General features: G+C 36.3%; 1 protein-coding gene across 3 annotated transcripts in view; it reads right to left on the bottom strand.

Annotated features, from left to right (window-relative positions):
- The window catches only part of CBLB (Cbl proto-oncogene B), a 208714-nt gene that overhangs the window by 42507 nt on the left and 141662 nt on the right, over positions 1 to 24545 (bottom strand). For all 3 annotated transcript variants that reach the window (XM_060098741.1, XM_060098742.1, XM_060098740.1), the window contains 3 exons: positions 10648 to 10833; positions 8517 to 8882; positions 422 to 516 (listed from right to left, as the gene is read on the bottom strand). In XM_060098741.1, the coding sequence (XP_059954724.1) occupies positions 422 to 516; positions 8517 to 8882; positions 10648 to 10833 (647 nt within the window). The remainder of the gene's footprint in view (positions 1 to 421; positions 517 to 8516; positions 8883 to 10647; positions 10834 to 24545) is intronic.

A 24545-nucleotide genomic window follows, 5' to 3' on the forward strand; every position in this document is an offset into this window, starting at 1 on the left:
AATCAACAGGACTTAGTGGCAGAATGGATTTGAAAAATGAGAAAACTGGAGGAACCAAAGATTATTTTATCATGTCAAACTGGGTAGTGGGATAAACGTGATACCTCTAAGGAAGAGACATGAATTGGAAAGGAGAGCTCATTGTGCTACTTGAGCCTCTTCTTGGATGCAGGGAAGACTTAGCTTTTTCTCTGTTGCTTTATGTGTAATCTCAGAGTGTAGGTAAGTCTCAAAAATGTTGTAGTTATCAGCAAAGAATCAGAAAGGATCTCAATTTCTGGTACTTTAGTTTAAAAATCCAGCTGGTTCATTTTTATTGATGCATATTCACCCCTGTACTTTCTGTACTAAGAACCTCAAAACCACTCTTTATAACAACTTTATGCATGGACAGTTGATCTCCAAATTCAGTAAAACTCACCTGATGCTGGGGAGAACGGTGGCAGCTGGAGGGGGAGGAGAAAGCCGGGGAGGAACATCATATTCTTCACTTCCCAGGTGACCATTGGAAAAGACCTGAAAGGAAATCAAAGGGTTAGTTTAGAATTTAACTTCTGGAGGACCTTAAAACAACAGCAGTTCTTAGACAATCTATAATTTTGAAGAGAATATATAATTTCAGTTTATTTGAACAAGTGAAATATCATATAATTTACTTAGGAGTTAGGAGCACCATAGTGATTATTTACCACCACCAGAAAGTAGCACCATTTTTTATGTGAAAAAATAAAATACAATCTGATTCTTAAACATATTGAAAGGAGATGCTATAATTTCTATAAATCATATAGATAGCTAGATAAATAGTAAAAGTCCCCAAACATGGTCAGTTTTTATTGAAAAGTTAGCATTCTCTGTAAGGATTCAATAAAGAAAAAAGGAGCACTAGTGCAATTCTTATTTCAATTCCTCCCAAATAAAAGTGTTCTAAATTATATCTCTCTGGGGTTAACAGAACATTTCTAAACTTCTTGTTAAAACAATACATGAGGGCTTCCCTGGTGGCGCAGTGGTTGAGAGTCCGCGTGCCGATGCAGGGGACACAGGTTCGGACCCCGGTCTGGGAAGATCCCACATGCCACGGAGCGGCTGGGCCCGTGAGCCATGACCGCTGAGCCTGCGTGTCTGGAGCCTGTGCTCCGCAACGGGAGAGGCCACAACAGGGAGAGGCCCACATACCGCAAAAAAAAAACCAAAAAAAAAAACCAAAAAAAAAAAAACAATACATGAGTATAATCAGAAATGCCTTTGTTCTTTCAAGGCTGAAGCTTTAGCACTACTGGTAACTAGAGACCTGGTCTGGCTTTCAGAGTGCAAGCAATTTTAAATATAATTTTTGGTGTGTGAACAACACAAACCAAAATTGTTACCTTGCTCCTAAGGTACCATAGAGAGCCAGTGTTTACTCAGAACTCGGAAATTCTGGTTTCCAGATTGCTCAGTTACATATGGGACCTGTCTGAACAACTGCTCTTAACTAATCCAACAACTTGAAATGAAAGCAACTTAAAAGAAAAAAAGAGTAACTTTGCAAGGACAGATTAAACATATTTTAAGACCTTTAATCATTAGGGTTTTATCATGAAGCTCTTTCCCAAACTCTTTACTAGTTCATATTTAAAAGGTGTCGGCTGATTTGTGGCAAAAAGAATGTGATGTAACTTGAATAGTTCTAGATAACCCAGTCAATGACCTACCAATTTCTCTTTTCACCCCTCAGTTCTAAAATGGTGTTAAAGCTTTAGAGTGCAAAATGGAAAAGGCCATATCCTTCCCTACCAACTTAAGAAAAGGAACATGTTTAAAGAATCCATTTGAAATATATCAATGTTTGCAATTTAAAGCTACACAATATAAATTTTATAGCATTAAGGTATCACTCTAAAAATAAGTCCTGTGCTACAGCTTTGATTTCTCATTAGATTCAATACACTAGAGATACACTATGACAAAAATATCTCTTAGGGTTTCTGACTATGGACCAAATAACAGAACAAGGCAGAGTTTTTTCGATTTTGCTAGAGAAATGTCTCAATAGATATTAATTATTGTACAGTTCAATGAAAACCTCTAATATAAAAAAATCCCTTTTAACCAACAAATACATGTGTCAAATCACAAGTGCTCATTGTATAATGGGCATATAAAGTCATCCTTAATTTGAGTCCTGTGCAATTGTTGCCAGAATGGATACAATGTATGATTTCTGCAATCAAATCTCCTTGACGCTTCTGTCATAAACACATTTAAAATTCATTCTGGGAAATGTAATATGGGTTTATATGCAATTATTTGTTTTAATAGGAGCAAGTATCTAATGCACTGTTGATACATAGTAAAATTTCAGCAATTATAAAATAAAAGGGAGCTATGGGAATAAATTTCTGTTGTATTAGTTCTACATGAATCTTTTTCAGGACAAAGACTGATTTCCTCATTTTATAGGACATTCCTTCAATGCTTTACACACAGTAGGGCTCAAATGAACACTGACTGCTGACTGACTTACATTATACTATATATGTGCATACATACATGTTTGTAAAGGACCTAAAAATGCAGGTACTAAAATGATGTTCATGTTTCTGTTCATCTAAAGCGGCTGGATGACAAGATTTACGATTATTTCATTCTGAACTCCATGTTCCCACCTGCAACCGTTTCATTAGACAAAATCATTTTATCTAAAACTACTTTAGAGACTGCAGTAAGTCACAACTTTTTGAGCCAAAAATAAATATTTTACGTCCTCTGGAAATCTGCAAAGCCTTTTGCAAACAGGAGAAAACAGTAGTTCCTCAAATGTGTAGATGGATAGTATCAACTGAAGCAGTTCACACTGAAATCTCACTGATTCAGGCCTTCTTAAACTCTCAACTAAGGAAACATCTTTTTCTTCTGCCTTCCTAGTTCACTGTTGCAAATTTACCACAATCCCATTGGACATGCTACCAACTTAAATATTCTGATCCTATCATTCCTCTGCCAAAAAAGTTTTCAAAGCTCTTTTTGGTCAACCAAGTTAAAGATTAACTTAGTATAGAATAGGAGACACTCCACTCCGTAACTGCTTTCAGTTTATATTGCCGTAATTTTACCTACCGTACTTACTCTCTCTGTATGCCCTAGAGTCTGTCCAAAATTGACTTCCTGCACTGGGCTTATCTTCCCACCTCCATGCTATTCCTTCCTGTCATGTCTACACCACCACCACCTACTGATCTTTTAATGTCTACAGATCCCTCTTGCATGAAGCTTTCTTTATTCCTTCTTTTACCCTGCATCTCAATTGGAATGTTTCTTCCCCTAGGGCATCCCACATTATATATTCTGGATGCTTCTCCTATGCCTCATCCCTTAATTATATACCTGTCTCATCCTCACTAGACTGTGCTTGATTCATTTTGTATTCGCCACAGTGTCTTGAACATCCTACTCATTTAACTGAAAGAGGCTGAAGGAATAAGAATACATTAAGGGGAATTTATACTACCCGTGGAAGAAGTATAATCTGAGCTATCACAAAATTTATTATAAACTCTAGGTTACTCTAGGTTACCCTGTATTAATATTTTTCACATGCCTCAAGATAACATTTCATCCTAATTTTTAAGTTTGAAATATCTCCCTATGATTCAGATATTGTCTAAGAATTAATGTTAAAGCATTTGGGACCCTTGAGATGTAGGGAAAACAAACACAATTGTGATAATCTTAGCACAATTAAGAAAAACCTTTTTAATTACAAACCCCCAAACACAACCCCCTTCCCCCATCCCACACATGTAAGCCCACACATACACTACACCAAAAATATCACTATAATTTATCCTTCAGAAACATTAGATTAAAAATGAAACCTGTGTACACAGAGGACTTATTTTCTGAAAGACAACACCTGAGATTCATAGATAAGTTTAAGTTCATTCTTATAAACATGTGCCTCTCCACCAAAATAGCAAAAGCCACAATCTCAAAAAGAGGAATCATTCTATGTATTCATCTAGCAACATCTTCAACAGATTATTGTACACAAGGTCATTTTAGAATAATGTCACTTGAAGTAACATAAGTCAGAGATCGTTTTTATCACATAAGAAACAGTAGCATTCTTAATCTTTTAAGAGGAACAAATAAAGATAGTTGAACACAGTGTTAGTATCTAGATATAAGGAGATACATTTCAAGTTTCCAATGATATTTTAAAACATTTTCGTGCAATAAAGTAATTAAAACAAACAAACCAACAACAATAAATAAATATCTAGCCAACAAAGTATTAATTAAGGAACAGGTTTATAATGTGGCTAGAATTTGAGGGAATGGAAACAGTCCTATAGGAAAGAAATCTCTTACCAATAAAATAAAATAAGGTAAATAAACCTAACAACTCTTAGCTTTCAGGTTCATGTTAAAAAGTAAAGTATTACCTTAGCTAACTTGATTATGCTAGGTGGGAGGGAGAAGAGAAATGGGAATAAATGAAAGTCACAAAAAATTCTTACACTTCATTTTAATGATGAATTAGAGGGCTTTATTCCTTAGAGCTCTTTACAGTTAGCAAATAGAGTAATTAGAATTTAATTTATCCTTGCTTCCCTTACCATTTATCTAGGAAAGATGCAAATAAAAAGGGCAAATGGTTCTAATGGACGATGGGAACTGGCACACTGACAGAGGACACACAACAAAGGGGAGCAAGTCCTCACTCTATAGAGTGTTTAGTTTCATGAATTCCCCTTATGGTATTACATATGTACACTTAATGTTAAACTTTTAGTACTCATCTAAGTTTTCTTATCTTTAAAATGGGCAGATGATATTTAATTTGAGATATTTCCTTGAATGAAAACAAGTCTGAACGATAGTTGTTACTATTTGACACAGCAATGTATTTGCTTACACTTGGAGAGACTGACGGGTTATGTGAAGACAACACATCAGCCTCCAAGTATCTAAATCCCTATACCCTTTATTCCCATGGTAACATTAAAAAAAATTTTTAAAGACTGTACACTAGGTATGGAGGGTGAGAATATATTGTAATACTTACCACTTTCATTAATATACAAGTCTTTTTAAATCAAAGTCATTTCCCCTTCTTCTTCAACCCTTCTCCCTTGTTTCCCTCTTATTGTGAATACGTGATCTATCTATAGAAAATGCCTACTTTTCTAAAAGAGTAAAAAATCCTATTTTAAACAAGAAAGTTACATTTTACCTTTGGCTGAAGGCGAGTGCTGGAAAAATACATTAAAAAAACTGTCTACGCTCCTGGTGTACCACAGACATCTTCTTCCTCTAAGCCCTTTCCTGCCCTACCCCAGCCCACCTCCAACCCCAGCGCGCATATCCTCTTTCCCCTCTGTCATCAACCTAACTGTAATAATTCAGCAACCCAGTTATTGAGTGTTTGCTGAGTATTCATTAGGCACTATGCTAAATAAAAGCAGAGAGGAAGGGGAGAAAGAGATAATGATTTTGGTTTTAAATTCAAAAAAAATAAGGACAACTATTTTAAATGAAAATGAACTGTTACAACTTATACTAAGACTCCACATCTAGTTTGGTTTTATTCCATAACCAAGGGGTATAGGGGCTTAGATATTTGGAGGGTAACTATTCTCCTAGAAACTAGGTCCTATTATTATTTCATTTCATAAAGTAAGGGAAATAAGTGGAATTGAGGGCATAGATGTAGTAAGTTGCTTGCATCCACAAAGCCAGTGAATTCTAGAACAGGAAGTAAAACTCAGGTCTGATTCCAGAGCCTGGTGGATCTATGTTGATCAGATTTTTAGTTTTGTTAAAATGCAGCTATCAGGTTTGCCTTATCATTTTTACTTCTGCCTAAAGGAGTTAAACAGTTCCTCTTCTATAAAAACATTTTGTTAAATTTGAAAGGGGAGAGAACACTGGGATTCTGGTTATCCTGAACACTAGGAGAACACCTGTATGTAGAAAGTGCTTACAAATATGTAATTAAATCAATCTGGATTGAGGAACTACAGAGACGTTAAGTTAAGAAACAAACTCCAGGGCTTCCCTGGTGGCGCAGTGGTTGAGAGTCGCCTGCCGATGCAGGGGACATGGGTTCGTGCCCCGGTCTGGGAGGATCCCACATGCCGCGGAGCGGCTGGGCCCGTGAGCCATGGCCGCTGGGCCTGCGTGTCCGGAGCCTGTGCTCCGCAACGGGAGAGGCCACAATAGTGAGAGGCCCGCGTACCGCAAAAAAAAAAAAAAAAAAAAAAAAGAAAAAGAAACAAACAAACTCCAACCCAGGATCATGCAGAGACTGAGAATTACAGGATCCTAGATGGACGCAGTCTTCCATCGGTTGAAGCTAGCCTCTAAGTCTCCCAACAGTGAAATAAGAAGAGGAATTGGGCTTTTTCTGCTTTATGTCAGTTGTGGTATACCTTGTGGTCTACTGAAGTGGACCCATTTTTCCTTCAAAAGATAATAAAAGAGGAGAATAAGGGGAGACATGGTCTCTTTTATAGCATTTAACACATTATGTATAAATCCTTCTTTATAAACTGCCTTAAAAGTCAAACAACTATACTGAAATGAGAAATCTTAGATGTCTAATTTTGGTAAAAATGTTCATCTAGTTGTAACTTGAAAGTAACTTTGAGAATATAAGCATTGCAATGCTAATACATACAACATATGAGATTAGACCTTCATGAATTTTAATGAGCCTAATTTAGATAGAACTAAACAAATTCAGCTTTTAATAAGACAAATTTTGCACTTTACTCAATGTTCTCTGGGATATTAACATGTATCAATGATCAGGACATGAAAGTTCACATAGAAAACATGTAAAGGAATCTTTATAACTGAAATTACTACTAATACTTCATACCTATAGTTAATATAATAAAAATAAAATTTCATGCCTATAACCTAAGAAATTACAACCCCAATTTAAAACAACCACCATCCATACAAAAATTAATAGCCTGTATTCTAGGGCTTACAAGGGCAGGTTTATTTAGTGCTAAGACTGTATAACATATTATCTAAGAAGAACCCTGAAACAAGTGAATTGCCCAAGATAATTATTATATCTTAAGTATTTCTGAAGTCCATTCAGGAAGTAAATTGTAATATGTTGCTAAGACATAACCATTCATGTCGGAGCTCTTCTGAACACTCTCCTTAAGGCAAGTGTGATCATGTATGAATGAAAAGTAATAGAGACTAAAGGGAAGAAAAAAATCACTGGAAAAAAAAAGGCAGGTCCTTCTGATCAAGATTCTAGGTTGTAGAAACATACTTTTGAAGATAAGCTCTCCATTTTCAGAGAACATTATAAAAATGCTTTTATCAGTGCTTGCTCTTCCATTTACATCACCTTTGCATGACCTTGAAGAAAACCTTTACAGATTTTCATATTTATAATAGATGAAAGCCCGCAGGTACCAACAAGGCACTAACAAAGAGTTACGGCAAACCACCACCACTCTTCCCCTGTGTTTTGAGTGCCTGAGTAGACAATTTTGACTCTTGCTATCCTGGCTACCCTAGAATATCACTAATAATTAAATCTTATACAGAGTTTTCCTTCACACATGTGCATGTGCACACATGTGTGTACACACATACAGGAATTTAGTACCTGTCATTCTTCACACTTCTTTGTTTCTTGATTAACTCACCAACTACAAACTATTATTTTGAAGGAATAGTCTACTCCCCTAAAATAACAACTTAAGATCAAAAGAGATGGGAACACTTAAATATTACAGTCTTCAAAAGAGGCAAAGCCTCCTTCAGCTGAAGGAAGATGGTGACGATCTGACCTGAGTCAAAAATATCATGGACACAAATACCAGAAAACATTACAGGACAGCTCTGCCAGGGGCCCACTGAGGGTTCGAAACTCAATGATTTCTGCTGCTGCCTCTTCGGTTCCCTGAATGCTTAAATTCTTTTCTGTACGTATAAATGACAGTGGTAATATCCTTTAATGTTAGAACTCAACATGTGTGACAGTCTTTCAGTTTTATAGAGAAAGACCTTGCTTTCCAACAATGAACTGGACCTGGTGTTTTTATGTATGTGAGAAGTTCATTCTACCTGGCTGCCTAAGGTGTGCTGTCCCAGCCGACAATAACTCCAATGACTGATTGATGATATGCTATAATCATACAACTTTTTTTTCAAGTTAGATAGAAGTAGGAGAGTTAAATAAAAAAGACTGCTGATTCTCCCACTGACAACATTAATAGGAAAAAATTTTGTAGATGAAATAAGGGAAGGTGAACTAAACCTCTGGCAAATTGTCTGGTGTCTTCATATGAAAATTAAATCATTATTTAGAACCTCCTTCCTGACTTCTGTTAGGTTCAAGTTTTAATGAGCTTCTGATTATTTATAATTTGCAGATAATTAAAGACCTGCAGGGAAGTGTCATACTAGGCGAAAAAAACACCACTCCACCTTTTATACTACCTCTTATCAGAAGACTATAAGCAGATTATTTAGCTTCAGCTTTGAGTATTTACCTTGGCTCCTTCTAAAGGCAAATCATGGCGTCTGTGTTTCCGCATAAGCACTGGGTCAGAGCCCATTCTACTGTGCCTTCCATTTACATTTGAACTCGCTGTGATTCCAGGCTTTGGAGAGGCATCCCCTAGGAGGCGACATCCCACTGACTGATTAGTCCCAAGCACATCCCGAGGGCACCAGGCTTCCAGAGGCATCGGCTGGTCTCTGGAAGGCACACTTTCCATGTGAAGGAAGTGACGACTCAGTCTATTGTCAGGGGGGATTGGGGGAGGTCTCTCAGGTGGAGGAGGAGGAGGGTCTCTTAAGGGAGGTGGTGGTGCTGGGAGTGGTTTGTCTTGTTTTCTCACCATGCAAGGAGAAGACTAAAGAAACACAAGAGGAAAAAGAAATTAAAAGAGGTTCCATGCACTGAAATGACTTCCAGACTAGTATACTATTGCTTTTGTTTTCTAAGCCATAGTAGGGCTTTATTACATTCCTGTGCCATCTTTTAATGAGTTTCTTTTATCACCAAGTAATGAAAGTTTAAAAAATTAATGAAAAACTCAAATATATTTCATTAAGATTTCTTTGTAGAAAATGAATATGTAAACTCAAATGTTAGGATTATAAGGACTACAGGAAAACGTAGCAGAATATCAAAATTATATGGTGATTTTGACTGGCTGACATTAAAATAATAATGTCATTAATTATTTTATTTGCATGTTTCTGTGATTTAGGAGAGACAGCAGAAACTATCAAAGTTGTTGTTGTTTTACTTTTTAAAAGAGCACCTTGGGCTTCCCTGGTGGTGCAGTAGTTGAGAGTCTGCCTGCCGATGCAGGGGACATGGGTTCGTGCCCCGGTCCGGGAAGATCCCACATGCCGCGGAGCGGCTGGGCCCGTGAGCCATGGCCGCTGAGCCTGTGCATCCGGAGCCTGTGCTCGCAACGGGAGAGGCCACAACAGTAAGAGGCCCGCGTACCACAAAAAAAAAAAAAAAGAGCACCTTGATTTGTAATATCTTTGGAAGACTGAAAATGTTGGTTTTGTTACTTTTGTGTTCACCTCTATAATACAGAGCAAGTGACAAGGGGGAAATGTGCTCTGGTTCTTTAACAGTTATTACCAGAATAGTGAAAATTCACAAATAATAGAGCAGCATTATTTACAGACCTCACTTGAGTTTTATGGATCTTAAAAAAAAAAAAATCAGTCTGATTCTTATGTGGAATATGAAGGTATAAGCTCCTGAATTGAATCTATGTGACTTTCACAGTTTTTATTTTCATTTACATAGTCCATCTGATGAATGATTTGTGCTTTTATTGTTTGAAAATATTAGCGAAGAAATGTGTGTTTACATAATTCTCACTAAATAACATCCTAAAAAGTCTTAATATGATCTTAAAACCATGTTAATTATAATGTAGAAAAGTCCAATACTATTAAAATACTGTGCTTCCAAATAGTTTTAGACCATAACGCATATTACCGAATGGGATTAATATTTAAAATCTTATATTTAATAAAGCAAAATATTCCCTTTTCAAATTTGGAAAAAAAGTCTGCACAGAACTAAAACTGTGGGCTTAGATGTACAGATAGAATTATGTCTTTAATATTAAACAGTAATGCAATTACTTTGCAAATACTGTAATTCTTTGTAATTAATTCCTTCAGGTATAAAAGGTACATATAATTCCCTCTTCGGAGTCACCCTGAAACATGGGTGATATCTATCACATCTTAAGCCCTAGGCAAACATACTCCCATAACATTTTTCTTGTCAAGGCACTATGAAAATGAGTGTAAAATATCATTTAATAAGAGCATGCAATTTATTTTAATACATGTAATGACCTTTTAAATCCATTTTACAGAATAACTATACTTACTCTGCTGTTTATTTTAGCAAATCAGGGGGCCGTTACAGACATGTGCCTTCTCTGAATAATTATGTAACTTTTATAGCAATAAAGCAAGGGATATGATAGTGGACTCACTATAAACAAAATGAGAGACCCATCAAAGTTGTTCACAAACAAGAGCATAAGAAATATGAGTAACAGAATTTTAAAAACCTAAGCAATCAATAATCATCACATAAAATTATTATCTATGTTTCTAATAAAATTGATTTACCTTTGGTGAACCAGTTGGGCTGCCACAGGGAGACCGAACTACGCCTTTCTGAATTAGATCCAGGCGAGGAGGCACTGGTGGCAGGCTTAAATGTGGGATCTGGAGAGGGTCTGGATGTGGCTTTCTTCGCTGTGCAAGGGGAGAGGATCCCGGTGATGTGACTGGGGAATTCTGCCTGTCAGTGCACTAGAATATAAAAAGAGAACGATGTTTATTTGATGTGTAAAGTACATACCTTTCAGTTCTTAAGACATCTGGTTTTGAGAATGTATCTGCCATTGCACATCTGTTAAAATAAACTCACTTAGTTTACTCTGATTAATAGATGGAAGGAGCTCACATTGTCCCTCAAGAGCCGTATTATGTAAAGAATAAATGGATTAGTTTCTCCTACATATTGTAGAAAGGGCCTAGGAAAAAAACAGCAAAAGGGTAGTTTAAAAACAATCAAGGGCTTCCCTGGTGGCGCAGTGGTTGAGAGTCCGCCTGCCGATGCAGGGGACGCGGGTTCGTGCCCCGGTCCGGGAAGATCCCACATGCCGCGGAGCAGCTGGGCCCATAAGCCATGGCCACTGAGCCTGCGCATCCAGGGCCCGTGCTCCACAACGGGAGAGGCCACAGCAGTGAGAGGCCCGTAAAATCAAATGCAGGCATTCTACTAGAAACCTGTCTACATTTTATGAGAAACATGCAATGCAGTAATGCACATTGCTCTTGGTTATCTGTATTATAGAATTTTCTTAGGTCTTTGCGTTTTTAGTACATTCTAGAACTTAGAAATCATTTTGTTCTATATAAAATATGTAACCAGTGCATAATCTACTTTCCTACAAACCAATTAAATCAGACAAGGATTTTTAAAAATTTGTGTATTTAAAATAAACAGGTTTAAGACCAGATGTTTTCCCCCAAGACTTCACATGGAAAATAAATCCTCAAGTTAAATGTTCTTCTTTAAAAACAATTAAATCTAGGAAAGTCTGTACTTCTAAAACTCTGATAGATTTCTATGTTATTACAGGGTTTCCATGTTATCTGGTAGATAAAAGAGCACCAAAAAGCCATCAACAAGTACTTTGATGTGTATGTATGTGTGTAACCCTTTCTGTTTCAGAAGTGTGCATGTGTGTGTGTGTGTGTTTGACATAACCTGATTCCTATTTGATATAAAAGCCATCCTAATTAACCAGATAGCCTCACTAGGATAACAATATTCTGTTCTGAAATATCAAGCAGTTTCCTCTTCAAGGCTAAGTTACTACCTACCTCTTTGGAGACCTAGGCTTAATTTTTATACCTACTACAGTAATCTAGCATGCTTTGATATTCATCTGTTTCCTAGTGCTAGTATTTATAAGGAGTTTTAAGCTTGTTTCTAAGCCATTTCCCCCTAACATTACTTAACCTTTGTGAGAGTAATCAATGTCAACTGACAATTTAATTTCAATTCTAGCAATAGTGAGAAAGATTTAGCCACTCTGTCCTTAACTGACATGTGATAATAAATTTGTGTTCATGTCCACACTTAGTTACATCATGGAAGGTCTTTTTTTTCTAATTTACTAAAATTGTGGTTTGATGTTTTTCTCATGATTAGACTAGCATTATGTGTTTTTGGAAGGAAGGCCATGTTGGTAAAGTAACACTTTAACCACATCACATCAAGGGTCTACACTATGAATGTGATTCATCACTGTTGATGTTGACCTTGATTACCTGGCTGAGGTACTGACTGTCAAGGCTTCTACACTATAAAGCTACTTACTTTTTCTCCCATTTTCCTTACTGTACTCTTTGCCTGGAAGTTACCATGTGCAGCCCATACTGAAGGAGTGGGGACTTATGCTTCCCCTGGTAAAGGCTTTTTAAAAATAAATTTGAGTGTCTACGCAGAAGCTTCTAGACCATACTTCAGGTATACTTGAATATTGCCATGACATTGCTAGACTCTCAATTCTTTGTCTCTCTCAATAGATGCCAAATAACTTAAAATAGGTCAATAAATTCAGATACACTTTCACATGTAAATTTTAAGACCCCTTTCTTATTAATTTCATGATTCTTTTTTATATCTCTTACCTACTTAATTGAAGGAGAAAAAGCAGAAACTGTAGAGTCATAAGCTGATTTTCATGCATCCAGTATTCTTAATAAAAAAACATGACTTTTACCCCAAAAGTCATGGAGCCTCACGTGGTCATGAATTTGAACCTTACAGAGTAATACCAATCCAAAAATGATCATGGACAGAATAGAAAAAAACTCCTTGTGTCAAACTAAGTGCATCACAGTTCGTAGCAATCAGATCAGGAGATGTCACAGGACATCTAATTCTCCAAATTCCCATTAAGGGTAAATTACATCCTCTGAGAACTAGAAAAAATATTACCTGATAAAAATCCTTTATTGATCTGGTTATTATTCTTTACAAAAAAAAAAAGACTCAAGAAGCAAAGCTATCCACATGGTTCCTATCCTGTAAAGAAATAATTTTTACATAGATATACAGAGAATACATAGCACTTCATTGTTTCAGTTACTTGCAGAGAAATTTTTCACTGCTTGTTGCATTTACTGCAAAGACCTATGCTCCTCCAAGCACTTTTCTTCCACAACTACCTGCCTGCTTCCCTAATTACCTGGAACAGGAAGGAGAATCCTGACAGAGCCAGCAGCCCACCATCATCATTAGAACTTGACTTCTGGTTTAACTACTAATTTAATATTTAAGCAGTTACCACATTCCTAGTGTGTTTAAATAATGGGATGGACTTGATTTGAAGTGGGTGAACTGTTAAGATACTGAAAGGGTATACTGAAAATCTTTGGACAGACATCCAAATAACTGTGTGTGCTGCAGAAGTAACCCTGAACTTCTAGTTACCTCCAGACAAGCATACTCTCTACAGCTTTGTGAATGTAGTCTGAAGCAGAACTTGCTTAAGAAAATTCATAATCCGCCTGCCAATGCAGGGGACACGGGTTCGAGCCCTGGTCCGGGAAGATCCCACATGCCACAGAGCTATAAGCCCATGCGCCACAACTACTGAGCCTGCGCTCTAGAGCCCGCGAGCCACAACTACTGAAGCCCGTGCGCCTAGAGCCCGTGCTCCGAAACAAGAGAAGCCACCGCAATGAGAAGCCTGCACACCGCAACAGAGTAGCTCTGCTCGCCGCAACTAGAGAAAGCCCATGTGCAGCAACGAAGACCCAATGCAGCCAAAAATAAAATAAATAAAAATTAAAAATAAAAGAACAATTCATATTGTATTCTCAAGGTAATTTTATACTGCCCTCCCGAAAGACTAATTCATTTTGAAGCATTACAGTAACTGTAAGTTGGCTTAGTCAGAAGGATTTTATGGAGAACAGGTGAAGAGTATGTGAAGAAACAAAAAATATTTTATCTTTATTATGTGGTCTAAGTTCACCATAGTTTATTCATTTTCCAGAGTTCTCCTAAATTATAGTAAAATCCCCATGTAAGAGTAGATAATTTAACAGTGCCCCTTAGATAATAATGCATTTTTCTTTGCTGAAGCTTTTTGCTGAACAATTCTGCAACTAGAATATTGAAACTTTGCATTAACTTTCATTGCTGGTAAAATTCAAATGCTAACTGTGAACATTTGTAAACATTTTTAGTAGATGGTCACATTAAAGGTCACTTTTAATTTATTTGAATAATCACCAATTATATTTTTTCCCTTCCTATTTGAAAGTCTAAGGAGAAGAGAAGTCTCACACAATGCTTCACATGCCCACCCACGTTATGTTCTTTGTCCCATTATCTACCATATTCTTTTATTTACCCCTCATTGATTTGAAAGGGCTCTTTATATATTATGATAGTGAACCCCTATCTTTTTCAATTGTGGGGAATAATTTTTTCTCAGTTTGTCTTCACTACTGCTCTTCTGGTTTTAATCTTCTAGAGAATAAATACAATTAATTAGTATAATAAAAAGGCATATTAATCAAGGGATTCTTAAAAGGATCATACCCTTTTTGCCACTGCATTACATGAAATCCTTTCTTTGTCACTCCTTCATCTCTGTCTGTCCACTCTATTAGATTAGGACAAGGAAATGGACAGCTAAGAAAAGATTAACTAGGAAAGCATAGGAAGCAGAAACTAGGATGTGGACACAGAAGTAACTTTACAGAATTTATTGCATAATATAAAGAAAATCATTTATATAGAGGTAACTGCAAGAACTGGGAAGGATGGAATCATAGTTTCAAGTTATAGGATAGCTGATTTGAATAATTCCTTTATCTTGATTTTAGGTAATTCTCACTTTTTTCTAGTATTACACTTGCTCTCAGAACTTCAGAATATATGATCTTTTTTTGTTTCCACACCTTTCAAAATACAAAAGCTGGGTGCCTTTATTCCTGCCTGTATTATCATCACACCAGCTTATTTGTCTAACTAACAATTTCTCTTAAGTTTTTTAATGCTGGTTGTTGATAAGTAAGTTCAACAAGCTGAAATCCTGGTGCTCTAGAGATTTAAAGACCACATTTGATTCTTTTATATCTACATATTCACCAATTTTTCCAAACCCTTTGCTTCATGAAATGAATAAATGCTATTCTTTATTTTTTCTGACAAAATTTACAGAATTCTTCAGTACTTAGAATAGGAGGCGAATGACTACCATAAGGAATAGAGAAATCTGAATTTGCAATTTTAACAGAAAATCCTGAGAGAAAAGGCCCAAGAAGTAAGTAGTCAAAAGCCCATCTCAGCATGCTCCACAATTACCAATAATAATCAGGGACTCATTCTATTTTAGTCACTCTTCATTTTATCCATAGCTTTTAAAGAGCGATTTTATAACAGCCTTAATAGGATCCATTATTAGGGAAATGGCAAAACGTTTGGTAAGAAACTTCAAACCCTGCCAGGCTATTATTAAAAACAGGACAAGAGAAAACCTCTCCAATTACTAATAAGATGAGAGTTCTGACAATCCCAGAGATAATCAAAGTCAATTTTATAATATTTCTAAGAAGATTTTTACTTTATGAATTTTCATATCTGAACAAGATAGATACATGTATTATAAGGATGATGAAAAGGATGACATTTCTCTAAATGCATGAAAATTAATGAAGGACATTGATAAAACTTTCATCACATAAAATATATTCTAAGTAAAACATTCTAATAAAATAGAATTAAAATAAAATATTCTAATATTTTCCTGCTACTAACTATCCTCTTGGTTCTCCTTCTGCTCATATTCATTTGTGAACATAACAAAATCAAGACTTTAAAATAACAGCCTATGCAGAATATTATTCAGAAGGTATCCATTACAGAACCATTTACATGTACACATATTCATGTGTAATTTGTAATATAAGTATAAATGACTTATGTTGTCTATTTTGGAGTACTGTACCATTGTTCCCTTTTAGATAACAAATGCTTATATGAGGAACATGGTGTAAGAGCAGTACAATCATTTCATACTTATCCACAGTCACACTTCAAAGTCTCTATATGTAGGAATTTAGGGAGAAACTTGGAGTGAAAAAGAAAAGTTCTCCCAACTTAATCTATAGATTGGATGCAATCCCAATTAAAATCCCAGCAAGTTATTTTTCAGATACGGTCAAACTGATTCTAAAGTTTAGATGGAGACAAAAGACCCAGAATAGCCAACAGGATAGTTAAGGAGAAGAACAAAGTTGGAAGACGGACACTACTTGACTTAAAGACCTACTATAAAGATACACTAATCAAGATTCTGTGGTTTTGGCAGAATAGACATATAATACATCAATGGGACAGAAACAGTCAACTGATCTTTGACAAAGGAGCAAAGGTACACAATGTAGTAAAGACAGTCTTCTCAACAAATGGTGCTGAAGAACTGGACATCCACATGCAAAAAAAAAAAAAAAAAAATCTAGACATACACATTATACCCTTCACAAAATTAACTCAAAATGGACCACAAACCTAAATGTAAAATGCAAAATTATAAAATGCCTAGAAGATAATATAGGAGAAATCTAAAAAGTGACCACCAAATACAAGATCATCTAGATACAACACCAAAGGTACCATCCATAAAAGAAATAATGGTCAAGCTGGACATCATTAAAATGAGAAATTTCTGTTCTGTGAAAGAAACTATCAAGAGAATAACAAAAGTACAAGCCACAGACTAGAAGAAAACCTTTGGAAAATACACATCTGAGAAAGGACTATTCTCTAAAATATAAAAAGAACTCTTAAAATTCAACAATAAGAAAACTAACAATCAGATTTTAAAATGAGCCGAAGACCTTATCAGATACCTCACCAAAGATATACAGATGGAAAATCAATATATGAAAAGATGCTGCATATCATATGTCATCAAGGAAATGTAAATTAAAACGAGATACCATTACACACCTTTTTGAATGGCCAAAATCCAGATCACTGACAACATCAAATGCTGATGAGGATGTGGAACAACAGAAACACTTATTCATTGCTGGTGGGAATGCAAAATGCTACTGCCACTTTGGAACAGTTTGGTGGTTTCTTACAAAACTAAACATAGTCTTAACATACAATACAGCAATCATGCTCTTTGGTGTTTACCTAAAGGAGCTGAAAACTTATGTTCACACAAAAAACTGCACACAGATGTTTATAACTGTTTTATTCATAACTGCCAAAACTTGTAAGCAACCAAGATGTCCTTCAGTAGGCGAATGGATAATAAATAAACTGTGGCACATCCAGATAATGGAATATTATTAGTGCTAAAAAGAAATGAGCTATCAAGTCAAGAAAAGACATGGAGGAACCTGAATGCATATTCCTAAGTGAAAGAAGCCAATCTTAGAAGGCTGCATACCTATGATTCCAACTATAGGACATTCTGGAAAAGGCAAAACTATGGAGACAGTAAAAAGATCAATGGTTGCTGGGGGTTTTGGTGGGGGAGATGAATAGGCAGAACACAGAGGATGTTTAGGGCGGTGAAAATACTCTGCATGATACTATACATGTCACTATACATTTGTGCAAACCCACGAATGTACCACACCAAAAGTGAACCCTACTGTAAACGATGGACTTTAGACAATAATGATGTGTCAATGTAGGTTCATCGGTTATGACAAATGTATCAGTCTGGTGGGGGATGTTGATGATGGGGAGGCTACACATGTGTGGAGGCAGGGGGTGCATGAGAAATCTCTGTACATTCCCCTCAATTTTTTCTGTGAACCTAAAACTGCTCTAACAGTCTTAGAAAACAAAAACAAAAACCAACCAACCAAAAAGAAAAAAAGAAAAGTCACCTCAATGGAAAAACTCTGCTGTATTTCTCCCTCTAGGAACAGTAACAAGGAATAAGCACCTTGCTAGCTTACTAAGAATATGGACATTAAATTTGTGTGTAAACTGAGGTTCACTATTTTAAATTATTATTATTGTTGACATTCCACTAATAACTTTGGTAAAAATTTTAGATACGACAAATTCGAAGCAATGAAGAGAAGGAAAATGGTTAGAAACTTACATACAGAGTAAGAGCTAACTGGAGTAAGAGCTCTCTTTGAGGTTTGACAGGGAGGTGGTCAATAAAACTGCAGTAGGGTCTACTTTAAAGAACTGCAAACAGCCTCGTAAGTGGAATAACCCCAAGGGCCCTCTCCATTAAAATGTTAAACGTTATTAGCTACACAGAGCTATACTGCCTTTCCCTGAAGTACCTTTTATAAGAGCGACATAATCTCCTAGCCTGTGACCAGCCTCTATAACCCTGAAATTTCTTTTGAAGTTTCATATTTTGCTTTAAACATGTATATGAGTTTTGCATTCTAATCCAAATATATACGTGATTTTAATTCAAAGTTATGTTTCCCCTGTCTGCATGCAACCTCCCCTTAAATCTTGTAGCAAAACGTAAACCTGAAGAAGTGTGTCACGTTGATTATAGTGGCTTCTTATGCCCTTTGGTTCATTCAGCCGCATAACCAATTTTGAAAAGTCAGGGAAGAGTGACATATAATTTAGAAATATTTCCATAAAAATGGCTGAGAAACAAGAACATCCTGGGAATTAAGGGAATTAACTTTAGCCACTGAAAAATGCCCTCATGTGAAAGCCCTGTTGCTGGCAAAATGCCAGTTAACAGTTGCTTTGAACAATAAGCAATTGTTATTTAGTTACTTAAGTTCTTCACCCTACTTTAGAGAATATATACTTAATCATTTTTTAAAATTCATTTTTATTGGAGTATAGTTGATATACATATATCCACTCTGTTTTAGATTCTTCTCCCATATAGGTCATTTACAGAGTATTGATTAGAGTTCCCTGTACTTAATCATTTTAATTTACTTATGTAGAAAATAAGACTATTGTAAGCTTATCTAAATTACATAGTCCTTAAAATAATATGTCAGCAGACATGTTGGCAATGTTGCATTTTCTCTGAGTTTTAAATCTATAAGATAGCTGTACAGTAAATTTAATGTGGTCATGTAATATAATCATAATTATGTATACATTAATACAGTAAAGAAATACAACCAATTCTTGCCAAACCAATCCGGTTGTGGTGTCTATTTCTTCCTAAACAATGACAGGTAATAGTATCTAAAAGAAAAAATACTTCCATAGACATCTCAAAAATACTGATATTTAATTCTCAGAAGCACAGCAATATTGTAGGAGTCTTAAATAACACTATATAAAAAATAATGCTAATAACAACTAATACTTAACATTTACTATGTACCAGCACTGTTCCAATGGCTTTACATTTATTAACTCGTTTAACCTCAACTCTCAGAGGTAGGGTTTCACAGACAAGGTCCCTGAGGCACAGGGAGTTAAATAACCAATGCAGGCACATAGATACTAAGTTGCAAAACTAGAACATGAACTCAGGCTGCTGGACTCCAGGGACCATAGCTCTCTGAAGAACAGTACAGTTAAGAACAGTGTCACCACTGATCATTCAATGAAAAAAAAGAAAAACAAAACTTTCTCAACGGCATATAACATAGGTCAGGCACTATGCAAGTCTCTGAGAATGAAAAGAAGAGCAAGGCACGGCCTCTGCCCACCATGAGCTCACAGTCTACACCCCAGGAGGCCAACCCAAAACTAAGTACAAGAGTTCAAGTGCTAGCTTCTCCTAAACTACTACATATTCAAACTGTTTTTGAGGAACATGTGACAGTGTCTCCAAGGTCCCCTATATCAGGGGTCCCCAACCCCTCGGCCGTGGACCGGTACCAGTCCGTGGCCTGTTAGGAACCGGACCCCACAGCAGGACGTGAGCAGTGGGCGAGTGAAGTTTCATCAGCCGCTCCCCATCGCTCGCATTACCACCTTAACCATGACCGCCCCTGGCCCCAGTCCGTGGAAAAATTGTCTTCCACGAAACTGGTCCCTGGTGCCAAAAAGGTTGGGGACCACTGCCCTATATCATCACATTGAACTTGGACAAGGTTAGTCTTTTTCTTTGATATTCACATACTAATATAGAAAATGCTACTATTCTGCATGGAGAACCTTAAGAAAATCAGTAAACAAAATGCAATTAAATGGCAAACAATCAACCTGTGACTTTGGATTGCTCACTGTCATCCATGACTCTGCCCGTGTTGCACAGCGGGAGAGGTGAGGACCATTGGCATGTGGTCTGAATAATTCTTCTTAGGTGGGACTGTCCCACGGTTGCAGGATGTTTTGCATCTCTGACCCCATCCATTAAATATCAGTGGTTCCCTCGACCTTTCAGTCATTGTGACAACAAAATATGTCCCCACATATTTCTGAATACCCTCAGGAGGTAGAACTGCCCATACTTGAGAACCATGTTCTACATTTCAAATGCCTTGTTATTTCTGAACTTCACTTTTGTTGTAGATTTTGTCCTTACTGCTCCAGCATGTACTTGAGCCCTGTGGTTGGAATCTAAGTCACATTAAAGAGGTAACAGTCGCCTAAGAACACTGCAAAAACACTGTGATCTATACACATGAATTCTTTCCTCAGGATCAGGAGTACTATGGATACTTTCTTCCCACATTATTAGGAAAAGCAAGAATTAGATGATATATTAAGTTATCAATTAGCAATATGTATTTTAATTGGTGATGGCAGCATTAGGAGAATGTATAAAAAAAGATAAAGGAAAGGGCTTCTCTGGTGGCGCAGTGGTTGAGAGTCTGCCTGCCGATGCAGGGGACACGGGTTTGTGCCCCAGTCCGGGAAGATCCCACACGCCGCGGAGTGGCCAGGCCCATGAGCCATGGCCGCTGAGCCTGCACGTCCGGAGCCTGTGCTCCGCAACAGGAGAGGCCACGACAGTGAGAGGCACGCGTACCACAAAAAAAAAAAAAAAAAAAAAGATACAGAAAGAATAATTCCTTTGACCTCTGGTCACACCTGTTTTTCCTCTTGTATGGTCATTCATTAAAATTTTAAATATTGTTTTAAGAAAATATAATGTTTAAGAGGAAAGGAATTAATCTCAGTTCATACACTAGGTCAGCATGTCAACATATCTTGTATCAAATCTTCATTTGTTTGTAATTTATGTGTTTCATGAATAACATTTTCTATCAAAGAAATTGCTAAGGAACTGCTGAGATTCTGTACACCTTTGGCAAAATGAAACAAAATTCTGAATAGCAATAGAAATGTTTTCTTAGCTTTGATCTGACTGAAGTCAAAGAGAAGGATGTGATCTTATCAATCACACCCTGGACTTCCTCTAAGGGCTCACTCAGATCCATTTATCCTAGAAATTCTGACAGCTTGAGAACTCAGGCAATGGTACAATTTCAAGCAAAACCTGCAACATCTTCTAGTGAAACTCATAAAATAGCCTATATCTAGAAAGGCAACCAATACACTGTATTATAGATTTATAGGTTCTATTTGCTTCTGTACGATTAGCATTACTAAATAAACTTATAAAACAAACAATAAAACTACATTCTATATGTTCAGTATGCTACTATTTATAAACTCCATGGCAACAGGAATATACAAACAGCTCAGTTCTCTATGCTATGACGGAAGCATTACTAATTTAAAGAATGCAATATGCTTAAGACAGACAGAAACAATTTCACAATATAGTCATCAACCTGCTCATAAAAGAGGAGAAAGATAGAGATGAGTATTTGAAATGGCAGATAAAAGAAAACTGATTCCTTTTGCTGGACCATGACTGACAGTCACTCGTGGAGTTGAGAGAATGAAATGTTTTTCAAATGAATGAATGAATGAGGCAACAGAATGACTGAAAAAAACAGAATGGAAGAAAATCAGGTAGAAGAGCTACTGTGTCAAAGTGATCTGTGATATTTGTTCATAGCCTCATCTATAAGACAGAACTGAATAGAATCTATAATTTGGTATTTTGTACAGATATACTCAATCTTCAGATTGGAATGAAAAAGATGCACAAAATCAGGCCACTGCCCTCACAGACCATGTGAACATGCATGTGCATTTGTTATTTCACTTAATAAATGCTAGGTACCAAGAAACACAAAGATAAATAAGATATTGGCACTGGCCTTAAGAATTAATAGTCTAATGGAGAAGACAGTCCTCTAAATAAAACATAACAATTTAGTGTAACTCCTGAAGTAGAAGTACCTATAAAGTATTATGAGAGCATAATACCATATCCATGTTTTTTCCGATTATTCAGAAAGAATTGATGCTTGTATCTACAGTAAAATTTAGGTTTTATTGAAAATTAAGTGGCAGTGATTTACGAAGTATTATAAAATTCACAATCTGTTTAAAATTGACTAGAGGCAGATCAGTGCACATAAATACATTTAATTGAAATATGATTCCTCAACTTAAACGATTACAGGTTCTTTAAATTTCTCCAATCTCTAACTGTCATAAGAAAGTATAGAAATGACACTGACTCGAGTGAAAGCTTTGTTAAATGACACTGCTGACTGCTGGGACAATAATGTCTGAGAGCAGCAGCAGCCTTCTCTTTTTTGGGTAAACTAAAGAGAAGATCATTGTCAAAACCTCTCAGCTCCCTCAAAAAAAAGCTCACCAGTGTGCCAGAGGGAACACAACATGCATGGTTTGAGAGTGTGTGAAAGATCAGGGAAAACCACCAGTCACCTTTGAATGTCCTGTGCTCATTTTATGTTACCAGTGATTCCCTTCAATTGTCAGTGCTACTACTGAAGCAAAGCTCAAGCTTCAACTTAATTCAGTGGAAATCAGGCTGAAACTGCAACCTTTCCCAAACTCATACAGGGTAAACTCCATTTTCCCCAAAGCAGTAAGGTGTACCAAGTTCTTGAAAGAATTACTCTTAAGGCCCGGCTCCCCGTCCCCTGACAGCAATCACTGAAGGAAGAAAGCCCATTTAGTATAGAAAATTGAAATGCCTTTTTCCTAGCTATAAAACACTACCACCTTATTCACTGGAACTACCTGAGCTGTTGTATGTTTCTCAGATACTTTTCTGTCATTCCCTATTATCCATGCATTCAATAAACATTCTTTAGATGCTTTAGGTGCCCTAGACCTGAGGACTGGAATGTTTTTCTTAAAGGGCCAGATAGTAAATATTTAAGGCTTTGCAAGCCAAGATGCAAAATCAAGGAAATTATGTAGGTACTTAAAAAATCATTTAAATATATAACCATTTAAAATGTAAAATTATCATTAGCTCACAGAAAAACAAAAATGGCACAGATTGGTGATTTTAGTGCTAGATCACAGTCAAATACTCAGACCAAGCTAAGACCATTAGGTTACTAAATTAAAAGAATAGGTCTTTTGCAACAAGACCTAGCTGCTTCTAATAAGAACCTGCAGGAATGATCTAATAAAGCTCTGTCCAATATAATTATCTACTGGATATTAGCTATTTCTATTAATATCTATCTATACTAGACATTTCAATACCTACAGAAAATGTTCCACATCTGTACTGTTCAACAGGGTAGCCACTAGACACAAGGGGCTGTTGAACCTTTCAACTATGTTGAATAGACTAAAGAACAAAATTTTAAAATTTTATTAAATCTTAATTATTTAAAATTTACATTTAAATAGCCACATACAGCGCGTATATGGAAAAACAGCTGTAATAGTTTTTTATATATCAATTAGCAGGGCCTAATTGAATTTGCTTGGGTTTTTGGTCACCAATTAGGGCATAAATATCTTTACAGGTTAATACCAACAGACCACAGTTCAAATTATTCTTAACTTCTGGTTAACATTTCATTGGGAGTTGGTAACTACTCATGATGTACATTATATTACAGAACTGAAAAGACCTTCAGAGAGCAGAGACTTGTACTCTATGAAGTACAATGTGTGCAGCATGTTCCAAAGAGGGGAAAAGAGGTGTATTGCATGACGGCTCATAACTACAGTTCTGAAGTTAGGAAAAAAGCACCAGTTCTGCTTTGGAGTAGTACTGGGGTCTTAGGCAAGTTATTTTACCTCTTTCTTCTTCAATTTCCTCCATTGTAAAACAGGACAGTAACAGTAGCTTCTCTACTGGATTGGTGTCATGAGTAAATGAGATCAAGGATTTAAGAACACAGAACAGTGCCAGCTCATTGAAATCATAAATGTTACTACTTTATTAAAATAACGTTATATGACAAATATTTTAGGATACAGTCCACAATCTGACTTGGTAGAAACCATTTCATCACTCAGCATGTAAGGAAGCTACATAAGGAGTGTTAGACATATCACTGTATTTTTATCCAGCAGACACAACTGAATTCTGGCTTTACAACCTCCTAATGTAGCCATGTCACATGACTAGTCTGAGCCTCATTTCCTTATCTGAAAATGAGAAGAATATTTACCTCTTCAAGTTGAGAGAATAAAATGTGAAAAAGTTTTG

Source organism: Mesoplodon densirostris, chromosome 5, assembly GCF_025265405.1.
Source record: "Mesoplodon densirostris isolate mMesDen1 chromosome 5, mMesDen1 primary haplotype, whole genome shotgun sequence".
In the NCBI taxonomy this organism is placed as follows: domain Eukaryota; kingdom Metazoa; phylum Chordata; class Mammalia; order Artiodactyla; family Ziphiidae; genus Mesoplodon; species Mesoplodon densirostris.